Below are 20,772 nucleotides of genomic sequence, written 5' to 3'. Positions count from 1 at the left end.
TGGAAAACCCGAATGCATATCTTTGTAGAAGCCATAGATTTAAAGATATGGGAAGCCATTGAATTTGATTCATTTATTCCTACAATGGTAGAGAGAAATGCAACTACATAAAAAAAAACTAGAGAAGAAAGAAGATGATGATGAAAGAAGAAAGAAGAAGATTCCTCTTTAGCCCCAAAATGCTGAGTGCGATCAACTTAGGCACATGAGATTCAATTGTCCTGTGTCTAAAAGAAGAATGGAAAAATCCGACAAGATGAATTTCAAAGAGAAGAAAGAAAAGAAATGATATATCACTTGGGAAGATAATGTCATAAATTATTCAAGTGATTCACAGAAGAAAATCATAAGTCTGGGTATCATGATGAAAGACTATGAAAATGGAGAAGAGCAAAGTCGATACATTGATAGCAATTTCTCCAAACACATGGCATGCATCAAAATTTATTCATATTTCTCCCCAAGATAAATGAATATGTGATTTATGGAGATAACAAACGAAGGCCACATTTCTCCCCAAGAAAAGTGAATATGCGATTTATAGAGACAACAAACAAAGGCCACTTGATCAACAACCCCAACAAGTAATATCAAATGATACCAACAGGTCACTTGTCTTTGATTGATTACTTTTGATGATTTTTGTCTATGATTTTTAACTTTTGATTGTCTTTGATAATTGTTTTTTTATTGTGTTTTGTTGATTGTTTTTTATTGTATATTTGATTGATTGTGTTTTTGATTGATGTGTTACTATACTTGTTTTTGCTTGATCAATATTGAATGATTGGTTTAATGCCTTTTGGTATCACTTGATTCTCATACATTACAACAAGTGGTAACATTTTTTCTCCTCTCTATTCATGATTTGTTTTTGATGTTGACAAAGGGGGAGAGAAAGATAAAAGATAAAATAATAAGAAAAATTATCTATTTTTTATGAGAAAACTTTTTATATATAAAAATTATGAAATCTTCAATTGTCTTATATAAGCAAACATTGAAAAACCAAGGGGGAGTAAACTATATGCAAATAGATATTTTTTCTTTGTTGTTGCTCCTAACCTACAGGTGGATGTCATCATCAAAAAGGGGGAGAATGTAAATCATGCAGGTTTTGATAATATCAAAAAGAATTTGCTTGACAAAGGGGGAGAATGTGAATCATGCAAGCTTTGATGATGTCGAAAAGAAATCACATGTTTTTCATCATCAAAAGGGGGGAGAATGTGAATGTATGTATACATGATTTTGATGATGCCAAAGAAGAATCAAACAAGGCTGCTTCAAATGATAAGCATTTGCTTCAAGAATAATTCAAGATTGCTTCAACAAACAAATCTTTGTTTCAAGATTCACTAAAGACCAAGCCTTGCCTTAAAACAAAGTGCTTTCAAGACGTGTAAGGCTCTGGTAATCGATTACCAGGAAGTGTAATCGATTACCAGAAGACAAGGTTGAGAAATAGCTGTTGAAAAGGATTTTGAATTTGAATTTTCAACATGTAATCGATTACCATATGTTTGTAATTGATTACCAGCAATGAAACTTCTGAAATTCAAATTCAAAAGTCATGACCCTTCAAATTATAACTGTGTAATCGATTACACAAACATTGTAATCGATTATCAGTGAAGAGTTTTCAGAAAATATGCCAACAGTCACATCTCTTCATTGGATTTGTGAATGGCCATCAAAGGCTTATAAATAGGTGACTTGTGCACGAATTTTAAGAGAAAGTCTTGATTGATAAAAAAAAATGTCTTATCCTCTCAAAAGACAATGAGAGAGATTCCAAAAGAACTTCATTGTCAAATGTTCTCTCAAAAGAAATCCTTGGCCAAACACTTGCCAAATCTATAAGGATTTTTACATGATCTTCATTGTAATATTCTTCTCTTGAAGAGAGAATTCTTCTTCCATTCTTCTTATTCAATGAGATTGGTTAAGAGACTGTAAGTCTCTTGTTGTAAAGCATCTGAACACAAGGGATGGGTTGTCCCTGTGTGGTTCAGACTTTGTAAAGGATTTTACAAAGATAGTGGAAATCTCAAGTGGGTTGCTTGAGTACTGGACGTAGGCACAGGAAGTGGTCGAACCAGTATAAAATTGTGTTTGCATTCTCTCTTCCCTTATCTTATTTATTTTGTTACAATCAATTGTGTCTTGCTTGTTTAAAGAACATTGTTAAATTGAATATTGTTGCTTCTTCTGCATTCTAAGCCTATCCCTCTTAAGATTATTGAGGCCACAAGGTCCAACACATTATACCGTAATGCGCCAGTCACATTACCTATGAGTCAAGACTAATAATAATTTATTAAGACTTTCTTTTTTTAAGTCATTAGGATGTTTTATAACAAACAAAAGTAGACAATAATTTGAATGCATTGACTCTAATCATATTATAAATTAAATTATCTTTGATCTTAACTCCTAAGTAATATAAGACTTTTGGCTTACTGAAGAGTTCAAAAATCAAATTTCAATTAACAAATGTGTAATTCAACATGTAAAGAAATCAAGCATTATGGTATGGTGAGTCTTTTTTTTTTTAGAGAGAATGGCATGGGGTGTCATGATTTTAGAAAGACGAAACAAGCAAAATGTAACACCGATTTTACACAGGTTGTGTCATATAATTTAGGTTTTTAAATAATTTAAAACTTTTACATTTTTTTATATAGAGATAAATTATTGTCATTATATTTTTAGATTGAATTATTATATATTTTTTTCATATCTATTCTACTATTAATCTTATACTATATTTTGAGATATTTTAATTAAGTTCAAAATAAAGTAAAAAAAAAAAAGAGTGAAAAAAGTGTGATGAGCAAGAAGGGTGATACTTCAAACGTGTGAACTAGTGAGCAAAACAAATAAATTATAAATCTTGTTTTATTTTAAAAAGAGTAATTAGAGAATTTAATAAATATTTTAAGAATAAAAAATAAAATAAAAAAATTAAAAGTTAATATTTAAAAAAATACTACTTGAAGTTGTAATGACCTGCCTAGTTATGTATCTAACAAAATCCAAGATTTTATTTCTTATTTTTAACCGAAAAAAAAAGCACGCTTGACAATTTTTCAAAGATCTAAAACTAGAAATTAGAAAACAAAACTCAAAGATAGACCATTCATATACAAACATGTTTATATCTCTTTGCAAAGTAATACATAAAATCCTAAGTTGGTCCCACTATACACATATGAATGACTACAAAACAACAAAAAAGAAAACATAATTTTCGCTTCCAAGCACGTCTACCCACAATGCTTCATAAAGAATCATCCATCTCCAAGAGGAAGACCTACCTGAACATCATTATTTTCTCTGTTAGACAGTTTCGTGACGTGACCAATTGACTTAATTACTTGATCTCCAACGCTAATTTGAATCACTGACTCTAACAACACTACTAGAAAAAACATTTTTTACATCAGCAAAACGACGACGGTTCCTCAAGAACCGTCTTAGTATGCAAAGACAGTGGCAATTTTGTAAATATGGGGTCTTAAAAACTACCCTTTCATGACGATTTTGAAAAAACCCTCTTAAAAGATTATCATTCTAAGACGGTTTTGTAAAAATTGTCTTAGAAGGGAGTATGTTTTTAATTTTTATGTCTCCCTCTCACACGCTTAAACGTTTGCTCTCACTTTCCGTAAGCGAGAGCCACATAGACCTGTCACTCTCACTCTTTCCCTCTTTCCCTTTCAGATCCCTCTTTCACTGGTTATGGTTTTTGGTGCCGCACAACCAAAACCATGTATTCAGATCCCTTTTCCCTTTTAGATATGAACGTGTATCGTCCCTCCCATGGCTTCAAAGTGCATCCTCAAGAAGCTCAAGGACTTGCAAAAAGACCCACCAACTTCTTGCAGCACTGGTACCCCTTTTGTAGCCGTTACGGTCCTTCCCCATCAAGTTTTATTATTTCCACTTCCAATCCCTAATTTATTGCCATTATTTTCCCCTTTTCAAAACCAGTTCATTTCACTTACTAGTGTTCCCACAATCGAAACAAAAGCTTCCCCATTTTGCTTCATCGTGCGAACAAGTTACACCCAACCCTAAGTCGAAAACTTGAACGTTTGTTGTTCGAAATTAGACTCTGATTACAAAAGAAAAGACATGGCTACAAGAACAGTTGCCAAAGACATAATCACTCTTCGCGGTTTCGCAGCAATCATTAGCGAGTTCTTCGAAATTAGTGTATTTTTTTGTGAACTTTTTCCTGATTTTTTTTGTGATTTTTTCAAATCAGGATATGCTGCCAACAAGTTTGATCCTTGTATCCTGCTTTTTTTTTAATTTATTTTGGGCCTTATTTTTTTGCATTGCAATTATGCATGTGGCTGAAAAAGTTGTGATATTTATAAGTATTTTAATATGGGAATTTGATCAGCATTCTCTACAACTGTGGAGTTTATCTAGAAAAAAAGCTTTGTGAAGGTTAAGAAATACGGCCTCCCCATGTTGCTAACGAAATATGAGGGTGTCAAATCTTTTCTAGCAAATCTAACTACTCAGCTCTCTGGTAACTAACATCCCTAATTTGTTTCTTTTGTCGTGGTTCTTTTTTGATCTCTTGGAAGTTGTAGAGAAATGACAATAAGTCATTGTTTTGTTGGGAATTATTGTTTTGGATTAATTTATTCATAGTATAAAAGTTCATTTTAAGAAATGGTTTTGAATTTGTTATCATTTTTTAGATTTCCTTGTTTTTTGCAATGCTTTGGTAGCAATTTAGTTGTGGTATCATTGTTGATTATTGCTTTTGAATTTTGAAAAGAATTGCTTGAAGCTGGCAAGTTGCAGAGGGTGGTCCTTGTTATAATGAGCAAGGCCACTAGTGAAGTGCTTGAAAGGTGGAACTTCAACATTGAGACTAACAGTGAGGTTGTTGAGAATGGGTGGGTAACTTGACATAACTAAGGCTTTGTTTAGATAAAATTCTCTATGAAAACTTATAAAAGTTGAGTTTCTCCATAATTTAAAATTCACTTATCTACTTAACTTGTATATAAACTTTCATCTAATTTCTCCAAAAGTTGGCGTTCATTTGTTGATTTTAACTTATTGGAGAAGCTTGATTCATTTTACCTATCTATTTGTCTAAGTGTATGGAAAAGTTTATTCAAACAGTGCATGAATCCCAGACTAAATTATCTTCCTTCAAAAACTCCTCCCTTGGTGTTTGTTTTTCATTTTTTTTATTTGTTCTTTTTAATCTTTCAGTGTCTAAATGGAAAAGAGTGACAAGAAGATCATGAGACAGATACTAGCGATAATGAGGCATATTGCTTCAAGTATCACTTATTTTCCATGCCTGGATGGGACCAACCTTGTAAGGACCATGTGTTTTGTCAATGATCATTATGATCATGAGATAGAGTTGTCATTCCCTGAGCATCTTGTCTCTTGCTGCTACAATTTCTGTTTATAGCTAACGTGTCACCTCTCCCTTGGTCAGATCAATGATGCTAGTTTTTCCACTTCCTTTTTCTCATGCCTGTAATATCTAAGTAATCCTTGATGCATATTTTTTGTTTTTTCCAGCACCACTACATGGTTTTGCATTTTGGTTTGATGTTGAATTTACTAGGCTATCACCAGAGCCAATAATTTTTCAGTTATCAACTTCACTTGTTGACGATCATCCAGTGGATAGACAAAGACAAAATTTGAGAGACCCTACACTACTCTTGTCCACTGCACCTAAAGCCCTGCCCACACATTGGCAACAAGTACGTTAAATATTTTCAACTTCTAATTTTAATATGTAGGCCTAGTTTCATTGTTCAAGAGATGCGTACATTCAAATATTTGTACAATTCTTATCTTAAGCATATTTAAAGACAAATGGATATGATAAGATATCTAAACCCAGTTACTTTCTGGTAAATGATGGGTGATGGATGATGAGTTAATGGATAGTGTAATGAATATAATATAGTCATCTGGTATATGTTAAATGTCTATACTATCACATGCTCCAAGTTGCATCTTTTTTTATATTATCCTGGTTTCTCGGTTTAATAATTATGTTTTGCAGACCTTGATATAATTTTATGAGCCAATAGAACTGGAACAAGGATCAACTTATTGAAGGAAAAGTGACATTATCACAAAGCCAAGGAAATCACCAGAATTTGAATATTGAACTTGTATATGCGTGATTCTGAACAGTGTCCTTTTACCCTTATGCTTGTTAATGTAAATTTCTTTGCACTCTGACAACATTCCCTAATCATTCGTCAATAACAAAGAAAAACATATCAGTAGGGTCTGGGGTAGCTTGTAAGATATGACAACCATAGTCCAAGGAGTTGTCTTTCTTTGCTAGGTGAGCGAAGTTCCACCAAGAAGGAAATTACAAATTATAACTTTTACCTTTTTATTTATATTTGATACAATTTTATTAGATAACATGCATTAATAATTATAACTACATTGTTTAAGACTTTCTATTATGCTTGTTTTAGGGGACAATGTTTTTTGTTCCTTTTTTTTCGTATCTATTAGCATGCAGAGTATATGAAATAACATGTGGTTAGGAATAGAATTTTGAGATTGAGGGTAAAAAATGTATATGAGATTTTTAATTTTTTAAAAATCGTCTTAGAATGTGTTTCTTTTTAAAAAAATTAAAAATCTCATATAAATTTTTTACCCTGAATCTCATATTTTTATTCCTAACCACATGTTATTTCATATACTCTACATGCTAATAGATACAAGGAAAAAAAAGGAACAAAAAACATTGTCCCTTAAAACAAGCATAATTGAAAGTCTTAAACAATGTAGTTATAATTATGTATGTATGCTATCTAATAAAATTGTATCAAATACGAACAAAAAAGGAAGAAGTTAGATGATTTTTAAAAAAAATCGTCTTAAAATCCTCAATATATTTATTTTTAAAAAAATACATTCTATGATGATTTTATAAAAACTATCTTAGAAAGTCTACCCTTCTAAGACGGTTTTTAAATAAAAATTGTCTTAAAAATGTATTATTTTAAGATTATTTTTAGCTAAGAAACGTTTTAGAATAACACATTTTCTAAGACGGTTTTCTATGGAACCATCGTAGAAGTGAAGACTTTCTATGATGTTGGCTACGACGACAGTTAACAACCGTCATAGAATGCCCAAATCAATCGACATAGAAGTTGTTTTTTGTAATAGTGCGATATCATAAACTAAATTATCTTTGACCTCAACTCCTAAGTAATGTAAGACTTTTGACTCAATGAAATAGTTAAAAAAAACAGATTTCAATTAATAAATGTGGTAATTCCACATGTAAAGGGATCAAGCATTATGGTATGGTATGTCATTTTTTTTAGAGAATGGCATGGGGTGTCATATGATTTTAGGAAGACGGAACAAGCAAAATCTAACACCATTTTTATACAGGTGTGTCATATAATTCAAGTTTTTAAATAATTTTAAACTCTTACAATTTTTTATTTAGAAATAAGTTATTTACATATTATATTATGTATTCTACTATTAATCTTATATTATATCTTAAGATTTTCTTAATTAAGTTCAAAATAAAGTTAAAAAAGAGAGTGAAAAAAAATGTGATGAGCAAGAACGGTAATATTTCAAACGTGTGAATGAGTGAACAAAACAAATGAATTATAAATCTTGTTTTATTTAAAAAGAGTAATAAAAAAATTTAATAAATATTTTAAGAAATAAAAAAAAAAGTAAACTAAAAGTTGACCTTTTAAAAAATATTATTTGAAGTAGCAAGTCAGAAAGTGCTAGAAATTAGTAAACTTATTTAATGTTTACCAAACAATTAAACAAATTTTTCAACTAAAAATAAAAGTAAAAAAGATAACTTAAATGGTGTGTCCAACATAGCCTTAATATTATTATATTAATTGACAATTAGTAAGGATTTATGAAAAGAGAAAATAGTTTATACACTAATAGGATAAAAAGTTTTTACATTGTTATTTAATAAAAAATTGTTATGTCTGATAAATTTAATCATTCTTACAAAAATTACTGAAAAGTCATCATGATTTTTAATTTGTTGATAATAAAAAATATTTTATACTATATAAAAACTAAATTATTTATATATAGGGTTCTAATTATATATTTATTTTGTGAGAAAATAGATTATCACTAACAATGTAGAATTGATGATAATTTAAAATAATTTTATACCGATGTCTAATCATAAATTGCCATGTATAATAAATTTATAAATTAGTAATCCCTATAAATTATATTATTTTTGTTTAGTCATTATAAATTATTATTATAAATTATTATTTTAGTTCCTATGAAAAAAACATGTCCTATAATTATTTTTTTATTTTTAGTTCCTGCTGTGATGTCAACCGCAGTTGGTAATTTTTAATGACAATGACTAAATGAAAAAATATTGACAACTATTATATATGGACTTTTTTATAAATAAAAAATCTTATAGGGACAAAAATAAAAATAAAAAATAATTAATTTATAAAAAAAATTGTATATTTAAGCCAACATAATATTAGTATTATATAATAATAATAATAATAATAATAATAATAATAATAATAATAATTCTTTCGATATGACATGATTTTGATTGTATTGTGTACGAGGCAAAGTTTACGTGGCCTTCTCCAATGGTAGGATTTACCTATAACTATAACTATAATAAGTAGCTATATCATCTTCATTAAAATATTATTATAGATTAAAATATATTTTTATATTTAATTTTCATTGTTGGTTAATTTGTGATTTTATTTATTCTTTAGGTTAAAATATATTTAGTCTCATTTAATTATTTTTTGCTAAAATATACTAATGGTCTTGTAACAAGTAATTTTTTATTTCTAAATTGTTCCTTTAATTTTTAAAAGTTTTAAAATAGTCATCTTATTTAATTAATCCATTAGTTTTTTCATAAAACTTATAATTTTTAATTTTGAAACATAATTTTAAACTTTGTTTATTGTTTCCAGACATAATAAGTCTTCTATTAAATTTATCTAGACATAAACAAGGTAAAATTACATGGTGACTCTCACAAGTAACCTAAAAACTAAAAAATCTAATATTATATTCTTTTTGTGTTCATGAGACTCATTTTTCCCGTAATTTTTATTACGTTTATTATCCTTTAGTTTCAAAAGTTAGTTGGTTTCATATTTTTCATGTAGGTGTATCTAATAGGATAAATTTCACATCTTGAATCAATAAAAAAAATATTCAAAATTGCGTCCAAAAACCAAAAATGACAAACTTTTCAAAAGGACTAATATGTCCTTTATTAAATAAGGGGACCATTTTAAAACTTGTAAGAATTAGGAAACTAATTTAAAAACAAAAAAGTAAGTTAGTGGACCATTTGTATATTTTAGCCAATTTTTATCTTTTTTTTAAAATGTTGGCTTAATCCATGGCGTTTTCACGAGTTCAAGATGTCACTATATTTTATGTGCATGTGCAACTGTGAGTAAATTCGTCAAAACAAACCCAAACCCATGGGCTAACCCGGCCCTCCTGTTGGACCTTGTGGCCTCAATAACTTACGAAGGGGTGAATTAATTTTCCACTAACAAACTTTTAACCCCCCCCCCTTCTAAAAGAGATAGACTCAGAATGCAGAAGAAGCAGTAATCAATTTAATAATGTTCTTTAAACATGCAAGACACAATTGATTGCATCAAAATAAATAAGATAAGGGAAGAGAGTATGCAAACACAGTTTTATACTGGTTCGGCAAATTCCGTGCCTACGTCCAGTACTCAAGCAACCCACTTGAGATTTCCACTATCTTTGTAAAATCCTGAACCACACAGGGACAACTCATCCCTTGTGTTCAAGAATTCTTACAACTCAAGAGACTCTCGGTCCCTTAATCAATTTCATTGAGTAAGAAGAATGGAAGAAGAATTCTCTCTTCAAGAGAAGAATATTACAATGAAGATCTATGGATGAACTCTTAATGAATTTGCAAGTGTTTGCCCAAGAGTTCTTGAGAGAGCATTTGGTAATGAAATTCTCTTGGAATCTCTCTCATTTTCTTTTGAGAGGATAAGACATTTTGGACTAGCAAAACTCTCTTATAAAATTCGTGTCCAAGTCACCTATTTATATGCCTTTGATGGTCATTCACAAATCCAATGAAAAGATGTTACTGTTGGCATATTTTTTGAAAATTTTCCACTGGTAATCGATTACAATGTTTGTGTAATCGATTTCATAGTTATAATTTGAAGGGTCGTGACTTTTGAATTTGAATTTCAGGAGTTTCGTTGCTGGTAATCGATTACAGACATATGGTAATCGATTACATGTTGAAAATTCAAATTCAAAACCCTTTTCAACGGCTATTTCTCAACCCTATCTTTTGGTAATCGATTACATTGCTTGGTAATCGATTACCAGAGCCTTGAATGTCTTGAAAACACTTTGTTTTAAGGCAAGGCTTGATCTTGAGTTAATCTTGAAGCAAGACTTTGTTTGTTGAAGCAATCTTGTATTAATCTTGAAGCCATGTTTATCTTTTGAAGCAACTTTGTTTTATTATTCTTTTGATATCATCAAAATCATGTATACATACATTCACACCTCCATGGGTTCAAGTTGGACCCAAAAAAGTCACATAAGTTGCAATTGTTGAGAAACTAGACTCAGTCCACTTACGATCTGGGTTGAACCCATAATGAGTCTGGTTGGTCTACCTAACCCACCTTAAAAAAACCTAGTATTTTATAATAGTTTAAAGACTTCAAAGTTCTAGACTCTTAATATTTTGTAATATTATTTTAAGATTTCAAAGTTCTAGACTTCAATTTTGTTTATTTAGTGTCTTGTTCAAGACTATTTTATTCTAGACTATTATGTAAACATAAAATGCTTGTCATTTTTCTAAATTTTTGTTATTATAGTTCTACCTTGTGATAATATATTTTTGTTGTAGGTGTGGTGTGTGGATAGTGGAGGATTTCATTTAACTAATAATTTTCTGATTTATTCAAATTTATTTTTCTTAAAAAGTTGATTTTCTGTTGAATTTTTAAAAAAAATAATTTTTTTTTTAATTTTAGGTGGACTGATGGGTCAAACTATTTAACCCACTAGCTTGTGGTGGGCCAAACTAAGCCAATATTTTCAAGACTCAACCTTAAGTGAGTTTGGTTGGATTGACATGTTTATAGGATGTGTTGAGATGGGTTGGACTACCAACCCTAAATGTCAGTACATGTGTGTGGGATTTTTATTTTTTTTTTGCTAACCATGATATTAGTACGAAGTTATCCCATAAGAAGCAATCACTAATCTTCATCGAGGACCGTGTACACACATAAGATGGGTATGATGCTCCTAACATTATTTATTTCATACCCAAACATCAATCAGGATTCGAATCCTAAACCACTTGATTAAGAGACACAAATCGCTATCACTAACCGTTATTTGATGACCTAATCTCTTTATAATTATCCAAGTTTGATGATAACCCGTATTTGTGATGAACACATCAAACACGTCTCATGACAAGGGATTCATTGGAAACTTATGTTCAGACACTAGAAAATGCTCTCTACCATGTAATAGTTTTCAGAGTTTTCCATTCTCTTCATTAAATTGATAAAAAAAAATACTAGATATAGCTATATAAAATATTTGGCTATCTCTGATCTAAAGATTTACTTTCCCTAAGTAAAAGCCGGAGTCCAAGCAGCATATGGACGATTGCTGGTGGTTTCCTATCAACAGGAAAAATGACTAGTTATGCATGTAAACAGGTACTTTAAAGGAAACACATTATATGTATGAGCTATGTTTCGTAAAAAACGTGAAAACAAGATTTCCTAATGGTTGAATAACTACAGCTGCCTCACTTAAGTAGTAGCTAATACCAACAAGTAAATGATTATCGAGTTCCAATCAACAAAATATGTCAAACAATCGCCATTGTAAATTTATATTGCTGGAAACCGTAGCATAAGAGTCAAATTCAAATCACATGATGAAGCTTTCATCCCTTAAATCTCTTGATGCATGCCTTTTAGTTGTTATGTTTTATCCATTTGCTGTAACAGCCACATCACAAACAAAATATAGGAACTTTACATTTCCTGCTCTTATAGCTTTTGGTGATTCAGTCTTGGATACTGGGAACAACAATTATATTGAAACAATAGTGAAGGCAAATTTCAAACCATATGGGAGGGATTTCATTGGAGGACAAGCCACGGGAAGGTTTAGCAATGGCAGGATCCCTTCAGACTTTTTAGGTACTTCTTACTAATGCTTATAAAGATAGCTTACAAATAGAAGAGAAATGTTATTTTTATAACAAATTATACAATTAAGAGAGAAAAGAGGGAAAAGAGAATATGAGATGTAATAAATGATGCGATAGAAAAAGATAGACACAGAAAGAGTTGTTGAATGTATAACACAACTATAAACAGAATTTGGCAGAAAATGCTGTCATGGTTCATTATACTTAGAAATTTGCATATAATTTCAGCTGAAATACTTGGAATAAAGGAGACCTTGCCACCCTATCTTGATCCAAATCTGAAGGTCGAAGACCTCTTAACTGGGGTGTGTTTTGCCTCTGCCGGCTCAGGATATGATCATCTAACAGTAGAAATAGCAGTAATCATCAGTCTGCAGCCACCATTGTCTTTGTATCTCTTAACATTTCAATCCTATTTTCAACTTTGTTTTACCACTATTCCAAAACAGTTTTTGCATTTATGTTGTATCAGTCAGTGTTGTCAGTGGAGGATCAACTGAATATGTTCAAAGGATACATAGGAAAACTGAAGGCAGCTGTGGGAGAAGCAAGGACAGCTCTCATTCTAGCAAAAAGCATATTTATCATCAGCATGGGAAGTAATGACATTGCAGGAACATATTTTATGACATCATTCCGCAGAGAGTATAATATTCAAGAGTATACAAGTATGCTAGTCAATATATCTTCAAATTTTCTACAGGTATGCTTTTGATGTGAAAAATATTTGAATCCAAGATAGAAAAAAATATCAATGTCCTGTGCAGTTCAACTATATTATCAGTTAATGCATTTTAATAATCAATCTTAACTCATTGAAAGGTCCGATCCTGCATTTTGTTGGCAAAATATTTTTTAAGAGAAACAATAATTAGTACAACCTAGGATTTAAAATTGAAGAAGCTATAAGTTTTTTGCTGTATAATGACAGCATTAAAGTTTGAATCTAGAACCTCATGAAAAAAGAAGCTTAAGTCATCTTATTATATTAACAATAACATCCCTTTTATTAGAAAAGGTCACAATTTGACGGAAATGTCATGAAATTTAATGGAAGGAACTATATAAATTTGGAGCAAGAAAGATTGGAGTAGTGAGCCTATCACCAATAGGATGTGTGCCGTTGCAAAGAACAATAGGGGGAGGCAAAGAAAGGGATTGTGTAGAATCAATAAACCAGGCAGCCACGGTCTACAACTCCAAGCTTTCTTCTTCAATAATGGCTCTCAACAAAAAGCTTTCAGAAGCTAGACTTGTCTACCTTGAAAACTATAGTGAATTCAATAAACTAATCCAACACCACAAACAATTCGGTAAGTTTCTTCATTTATATTTAGCCTTATACTCTTTTTGTTGTGTCACCATAGCTAAATTTCATGGTATGCACTATATAGCCTATATTAGGTCCTAATATTTTTATTATGATTAGAGTATTTCTCTGGAAGAAGAAAAAGATTACCAACCAAATTACAACATGAATTATGATTCACTGACTCGTTGCTTGTGGATCAGGATTTGAAGTGGAGGATAGTGCATGTTGTGGACCAGGCCCTGTCTGTAATTCTTTGTCCTTTAAAATATGTGAAGATGCAACTAAATATGTGTTCTGGGACAGTGTTCACCCCACAGAGCGAACTTATAATATACTTGTCTCAGATATTGTAAAAAAGAACATTCATAAGTTTGTTTGAAAATCCTCTCCTTTTTGTACCGATTTCGTAATTCAATTGAGATGAGTTATGGGTGTGAAACGAGGTTGAACTTGTGAAATATTGATACTTTAATTTGATTTACGTATTTATATATAATTCATATCTGATACCGATATTTTTAATATTTTGTGTGAAGTATACAAACTTTTAAAAATGTTATGAAAATCTTATATAGCTAGATATAGAAGTATTATCTCTTAATGAACCAAAAAATAGAAATCGTCCTCTAGATGGATAATCTCAAGAAATTAGATTGATACTACCACAATAAGTACACCTTATGTGGTTACTGGCTGGGACCCAAATCATTTCATTCTGTCTTTTTTGTCTTCATCAATAACGACCACAATCTATGATTTGACGATTTGACGCAGAGCACTACAAACACTAGGCTTGGATGCAGTCTACCTTGCAAATAGTGACGGATAGATGATGCAGGGACGATTTTTATGTTTGAAATAATAAAAACATAATGAAAATAATTTCTGTTCCATCTGAAATTTTCATATTTTGAAGAATTAAAAACAAAAATGTAATCCTTTCTGTTTGTTCTAAAAAAACAATCTTCCTCTTCTAATCGTCGTTCAGCCTGCCCTTTTCCCTCCCACCCTCTCTGTTATGGATATATAGAATGTGACCTAACATCTATATAAGGAGAAAAAAATCCTTGTGATATTTCATGGTTTTGATTGTATTATGTGACATGTCCGGGGTAACGGGTACACAGCCTTTTCCAATTGTAGGATTTATCTATAACTAATCAGAATATATGTTTCTTATTTTTGTTTGGTGAAATCAGAATATATGGCATGCATTGGGATATTTACCATCCACAGAAATAGCTTCGTATTTATTTAGATTTTTTACATAAACGAGTTCTAACATTGAAGGGTTAAAAAATGAACTCATGTAGACCACATTCCAGTGAAAAATCCTCAATCAGAGATTATTTATGTCACAATACATGAGTGACTGAGTATTTGGTAAATATCCTCAATCAATTTCCTCTACTGCAAACACATTCCAAAGAAAAATCTAAAATCAAATTAATTAGAACGTGTCTGAATTATGTTGAACAGTTAAAAATTAGTTTCACCCAACTAAACAGAACTTACATCAGCAAATCAGCCATTTTTGTAGCATTCCCTTTGCCTGATGTTCCACCTACCCGATTAGGCATTAACTTTAGAAAAACTAATTCAATGAATTTCCATCAAACACGATAACATACATGCAACCACTGGTCGTTCTCAATCATAATATTGTAGCTAAAAGTAGAAGCAACTTGCACTTCGACAAAACTATTTGCCAACAGATTTCAACAAACTCGTTGCAATCAAGAAAGCATATAGGTAAAAGAGCACAACCTTTGAAACTAATATAGTAGATCCTTCAATTGTTTATAAAGGAAACTCAATTGTTCCAGGCATACAAAACATATACAAGTAATGATTATATTATAATATTATTACCACAAGCTAAACTGCACCAGAAAACATAACCAACCCTCCACATCTATTTAGACATATCAAATATCCACACCAGCTAAACTGCCCCAAGACAGACTACAAAATTGCATTTTTACTATCCTAACATTTGCTAGAGAGACCGAAAGAGAATATACACAGCAGAGAAACATGACTATGAGGCAGTGAAGAAAAAGGAATTTTGAAGACAATTGCTTCAGCGTAGTTTATTCTGAGCAACTGCCTGACATAGTTCATCTTCATAGAAGAGAACTCTATTCGAAGCCAAGGATTTGCATAGGGGCTTTGATATAACTGATGGCACCAAGCAATGAGAAGGGAATGCTGACTCTGGGAAAAGAACAGCTGTAACCTGCCTCATCTCTGAAATTTTTAGGCGAGAAGGAGGTCGAGGGCCATGTCTAGGTGCTTTAGGTGTGTGTGGGCTTGGAATCCTAACTCCCTTCCCATCACCCTTGCTGCAAAAATTAATAGCAATCTGATTAATACATGCATTAAAAACAGCAGAAAAATATTTTGGCCATATTTAGATGAACTTCTGCATAAGTACTTATGGGGGAAATAGGTAAAATGAATTGAGCTTCTTCTACAAGTTAAAATCAACTTATGCACTTTACTTTTGTAAAAGCTCTCTTATCTAACTTCTCCAAAAGCTAAGGTGTAACAATTGATTTTAATTTATGAAAAAACCTTAATTCATTTTCCCTTATTTTCTTTCCCTATAAGTGTCTATAGACAAGTTTATCCAAATCGGACCTTACTGTCAGAAACACCTACCACAAAAAAGGCCAATGCTCAGTAGGACGAGGAGTCATTGTACTTAACATCTCCTGCCGAGAGCGATCTGGAGTAGTATAATTGAAGTGAAACTGCCTTGCAATTATAACCTAACAATATTAGAAAGAGTCAGTCATTAAAAAGCAGCCAAAACTATAGCAAAATCATAAGAGAACATTTAAAGGCATATAAACACAGCAGAGACACAACTTACAGCTTTTCTAATTTTTTGAGAAACATGGAAGACAGCCCTCAGTTGGTCATGGTGCAGGTGGCACAGAATTTTAACCTCAATTAAGTGAAAGAGAACGTGTCAACATAACAGAAATGGTTCAAACAGATAAGAATTAATACATAACTTAAGCCAATCAATTGAATACAGTAAAATGCAAATATAAAAAAGTAGTCTGCATATGTTTGTGTTTGTAGTTGTGCGGCTATTGACAACCTTAATAATACTTGACAAGATTGATTAATTCCTGACTTCCTCCATAATTAAAATTAGCATATAGGTTAAAACAATAAACACACAAACACAAGAGAGAGAGAGAGAGAGAGAGAGGTGGATAAAGAGATTTCAGTTATAATAATATACTTAGCAAAAATAAACTGAAAACCAGATATGCTCTTGAACATCATACAAATCAATAAAAGCAAGCAAGAAGAAACAGGCCATCCCCTATCAATCTCAGTCAGTTTTTCCAATGGCATCAGTATTTTGCACCACTTTCAAAGCACATACGCAAGATAATACTGTGCAATCAACAAAACCAATACTCCTGTATTCCTACTTTATCACGGTAATAACATCTTCTACATTCAATCAAGTGAGGACACAACACTGAAACCCACAGATTACAAATACATAAAACACCGGCAAGGCATAAAATTCAACAAATCAAAATCAACAAAAAGAAAATGACCCAATACAAGAATACAAGAAACAGTGTGCAAAAACATCAAACCAGCAAAATTGAGATACAATCACGTGCAAGGCAAACAAATAGTTAACACAAGTATATCCCAATACATCCTTCAAGTTCAAGGCAACCACCGTAAAAAAAAATAGAGTACCTACAATCATGACCCATTAACATTGGCTTTCAGCAACAGAGAAACAACAATAATCTCTTTTTCCCCTTCCAACATACCATTTCTCTCAATTTAAATTCACAATCAACCACATATTAAATCGGTAAAACAACAAAAAACAAAAAAACCCAAATTAGGGAAAACTCATTAATTTAAATCCCGGGAAACAACAATCACACACGATTTCCATCTATACCCTCACAAACAAGCACATATCAAACAAAAAACACCCAAATTAGAGGGGGGGAAAACTCATTAATTTAAATTGGGAACTCCACAAAAACCATAACATACCAACAAATCCATGGGGAGAGACTCAAGCTTCGATTCCGACAGCGAATCGTCGAGGCGAGGGGTTTTGGGGGTCCCAACGAAACCACTGTTGTGTTTCACCAAATTCACCGGCGACAACATCACAGGACTCTTATCGAAAACCCTAATATTATTCTCCACATACCGCTGCTGTACAGAACCACCGCCGCCGCCGCCACAACCACCACCACTCTTTCTGGAGTGCAACACCGCCACTCTCTTTTTTCCGAGATCGGTACAGCAACACTTACCTCCACCACCCGAACCTGAAGGCTTGGAGCACCGAAGCTGAGCCAGGGCTCCGGGTCTCAGGTACTTGTTCCCGGAGCTCCGAACCTGCCTCCGACCCTTAACCCTCCAACCCTTCTCTTTCAGCGACACCTTCCCCATTACTGTTTCTCCTGTTCCTCGCTCACACTATTCAACCCAACCTGAAAAATAATCACAAACTCAAAAAAAATAATAAAAAGAGGGAGAAAGAGAAAAAAAAAAAAAACAGAGAGAGAAAGCTTGTTACATGATGATGACTGGGAAATAGAAACGGAGGAGCAGAGAGAGAGAGAGGGAAACTTAACAATAAGAAAGTGAGTGAATAATGGGGCCGCTAGGGTTTTTATTCTTCGTTGTTTGAATTTGGTCACACATTAAGGTGCCCGCCAAATTTCGGTGAACTGTGCTTTGTTTTGCTCCACAGGAATCGGACTCGTGGGGGTGCCTGCACTCGATCTACCTTTGATGACGTGGCGTGTTGTGGTTGGTTGTTTTTGGTATCCTAGGCCATGTGGGTCCCGCAGGAGTCACTGATTGATTGCGGACCTCGTGCCACGGCGTGGATTTCGATTAATTTGGGGAGGTTGGAATTGGGAGATTATTTGTTTTCTAGTGGTTTATCCTTATTTGGTTATTTCATTTAATTAGGTTTTAAAATTTATAATGAGCTGCCCAGTGGCCTCTGCCATTTTGAGAGTTACGCCTTTTAAGGGACAGAAACATTACTTTACTACATAATTATAAAATAAAATACATTTATAATTAAAGTTTAATAATTTCGTTAATTTGTAAATAAAAAGTTATAACAATTGATATATGCATTTTTTATTAGCATCGTAATTATTGGATCCAAAATTTAATTATATTTAAGGTTTCTTATCATTTCCCAAAAGTATATTATGTGATTTTTTTTTACAAATTTATATTTCTTTTTTTTATCTGTTATCAATTAAATTATATTGATATACCTATTTGATGATAAAATTATTCTTAAGAAGACTTTTGACATGATTATTATAAAATTAATAATATTACGATGACAATAGAGGAAAAGATCATGTATTTTAAATACTTCAAAGTATATTTTTTGCATTGGAAGTTAATCTGGTATGTTGGAGAAGAAATGAGAAAATTAATAATAATTGAATGACTAATTTGCCCTCACTTGAACGCTGTGCCCTGAGAAGGTGGCAACCCTCGTGTCATATTATAACTCATGAGTGATTCAATGCGCAAAAATACGGAATCGCCCCTTTATTAATTCATCACTCGCACGTGAGTTCCGCGCTTCGCAAAATTACCCGATAGAACAGACAAAAGACGGCATGTACAGTAACACATAACATGTACTTTCAAATTTGTTATTTTTATGTTTTTGGAAAGACTCATTAGAAAATATTTTTCTATTTTGTAATAATCCCAGGTGAATATTAACTTGGCTTTTGAAAGCTAGTTTAACAAAAAAACAAAAAAATTACTGTATAGGACTACGAATTAGCAACTGTGATTGTGTTACGGTTACCCGAAAAACGGAAGCGCACTCATCAAATTGATGGATTGACAAATAAGAAATAAATATACCAAAACGTTAATCATTTCTACACTTTTATTATGGCTTTTTTATTATATTTTAACTTAATTTTTAATAAAAGAATTACTTCCCATTTTCTTAATAAATCAGTATTCTAAGAATGCTAAGAATGCTGATTAATCAATTAAGAAATATTAACATGATAGTATTCATGGTTTTTGAGTCAAAGAAAAACACAATACGAACTATACGAAAATCACTAATGAATTCCAAGGCTTTCCCAATGCAACTAGGATAAATTATTGTTTTGCTTCCTCGTGCACATGCATCTCTACAATAAATCCTTTTATTTTTAAAATTTTGTATTTAAATAAAGTAATTAAATTTTTTCATTTTCAAAATTTTCTTCATCTTTAAATAAAAAAGTACTAATTACCACCATGAATTACTAAATATTGTGTATCATAAAAAATATAATAGTTGTGCTTAAGAAATATTTTATTTGAAAATGTTAATTAAATTTCTTAAGCACAAACATTATATTTTTGCACAAACATCTCCTTTTTGTCAACTTTCAGCACACTTGCCCTTTTGAGTGGGTTTGGTTGGATTTGGGTTTTAAAGATGAAGAGAATATTTTGTGAAATTTGATGTAGCCCGTTGGCATCGGATCAATTTGCAAAGAGGAAAAGTCATGTTAATCCTAGATTAGAATAAGAAAAAAGCAAAGATGAGAAACCAATGAACCAGAGAGAAAGAGCAATGGAACTATGAAAGTGATAGTAATTGTGAGAGTGTGTGAGGGTCGAGCAAGAGTATGAAAAAGAAATCGAGTAAGAGTATGAGGATAAGTCTGAAAAATGAGTAAACGAGAAATTTCAAATTCTCTCACTTTAGTCACAAATTAAAATTCTTTAATTTTAGTTAACTAAAATTTATGTTTAAAATTTCTTGAATTTTAAAATCTTTCAAATAAAATATTTAAACACCAAATTTTATCTTAAAAAATTTTAAATTCCTATTTAAATACTTCATCCAAAGATACTTTTAATGATTAACTAATAGAGCATAGGATCCTAGGCTTTCGATTTGGCAATCAAATTAATTCATTGATTGAATGTTGACTGTGTAGGTCCTCAGGTTGCAGCGTTAATTATTATGGTTAAAACTTAAAAAGGAAGTCGCATATTGTCTTTTGACTAGGACTCCAATTTATTCATCCACTGGAATATCCCAACAAGTGGTAATAAGTCTGAAGTCTAACAAGTAATGATATGCTATGGTATATGCTGGTAATCT

General features: G+C 31.7%; 2 protein-coding genes and 1 pseudogene across 2 annotated transcripts; 2 read left to right on the top strand and 1 right to left on the bottom strand.

Moving 5' to 3' along the window:
• The first annotated feature begins 4,140 nt into the window (after positions 1-4,140).
• On the top strand, positions 4,141-6,363 carry LOC114389366 (annotated as a pseudogene).
• Positions 6,364-12,052: 5,689 nt separating this feature from the next.
• On the top strand, positions 12,053-13,983 carry LOC114389913 (GDSL esterase/lipase EXL3-like). Its single transcript, XM_028350618.1, has 5 exons — positions 12,053-12,281; positions 12,521-12,651; positions 12,765-13,004; positions 13,350-13,605; positions 13,784-13,983. Exons 1-5 carry the CDS (start codon positions 12,062-12,064, stop codon positions 13,981-13,983), a joined length of 1,047 nt encoding a protein of 348 aa, XP_028206419.1. The 5' UTR covers positions 12,053-12,061.
• A 1,368-nt stretch (positions 13,984-15,351) lies between these two features.
• Positions 15,352-18,289, bottom strand: LOC114389426 (F-box protein At4g35930-like). The gene is made up of 5 exons (XM_028350097.1): positions 18,190-18,289; positions 17,655-18,103; positions 16,483-16,557; positions 16,269-16,378; positions 15,352-15,949 (listed from the first exon to the last, which is right to left on the bottom strand). The coding sequence occupies exons 2-5, from the start codon at positions 18,060-18,062 to the stop codon at positions 15,688-15,690; spliced, it is 855 nt and encodes a 284-aa protein (XP_028205898.1). The 5' UTR covers positions 18,063-18,103; positions 18,190-18,289; the 3' UTR covers positions 15,352-15,687.
• Between the last annotated feature and the right edge of the window lie 2,483 nt (positions 18,290-20,772).

The sequence above is a fragment of the Glycine soja genome, chromosome 16 (genome assembly GCF_004193775.1).
Source record: "Glycine soja cultivar W05 chromosome 16, ASM419377v2, whole genome shotgun sequence".
NCBI lineage: Eukaryota > Viridiplantae > Streptophyta > Magnoliopsida > Fabales > Fabaceae > Glycine > Glycine soja.
This window is presented reverse-complemented; position numbering and strand designations above follow the sequence as displayed.

Coding starts and splice junctions, on each gene's coding strand:
- LOC114389913 (XM_028350618.1), top strand. CDS start 12,062: ATGTTTTATCCATTTGCTGTAACAGCCACATCACAAACAAAATATAGG. Junction 12,282..12,520: donor GATCCCTTCAGACTTTTTAG/GTACTTCTTACT, acceptor ATATAATTTCAG/CTGAAATACTTGGAATAAAG. Junction 13,005..13,349: donor ATTTTCTACAGGTATGCTTT/TGATGTGAAAAA, acceptor ATTTAATGGAAG/GAACTATATAAATTTGGAGC.
- LOC114389426 (XM_028350097.1), bottom strand. CDS start 18,062: ATGGGGAAGGTGTCGCTGAAAGAGAAGGGTTGGAGGGTTAAGGGTCGG. Junction 16,558..17,654: donor CTCTCCCCATGGATTTGTTG/GTATGTTATGGT, acceptor CACTTAATTGAG/GTTAAAATTCTGTGCCACCT. Junction 16,379..16,482: donor CTCAAAAAATTAGAAAAGCT/GTAAGTTGTGTC, acceptor TAATATTGTTAG/GTTATAATTGCAAGGCAGTT.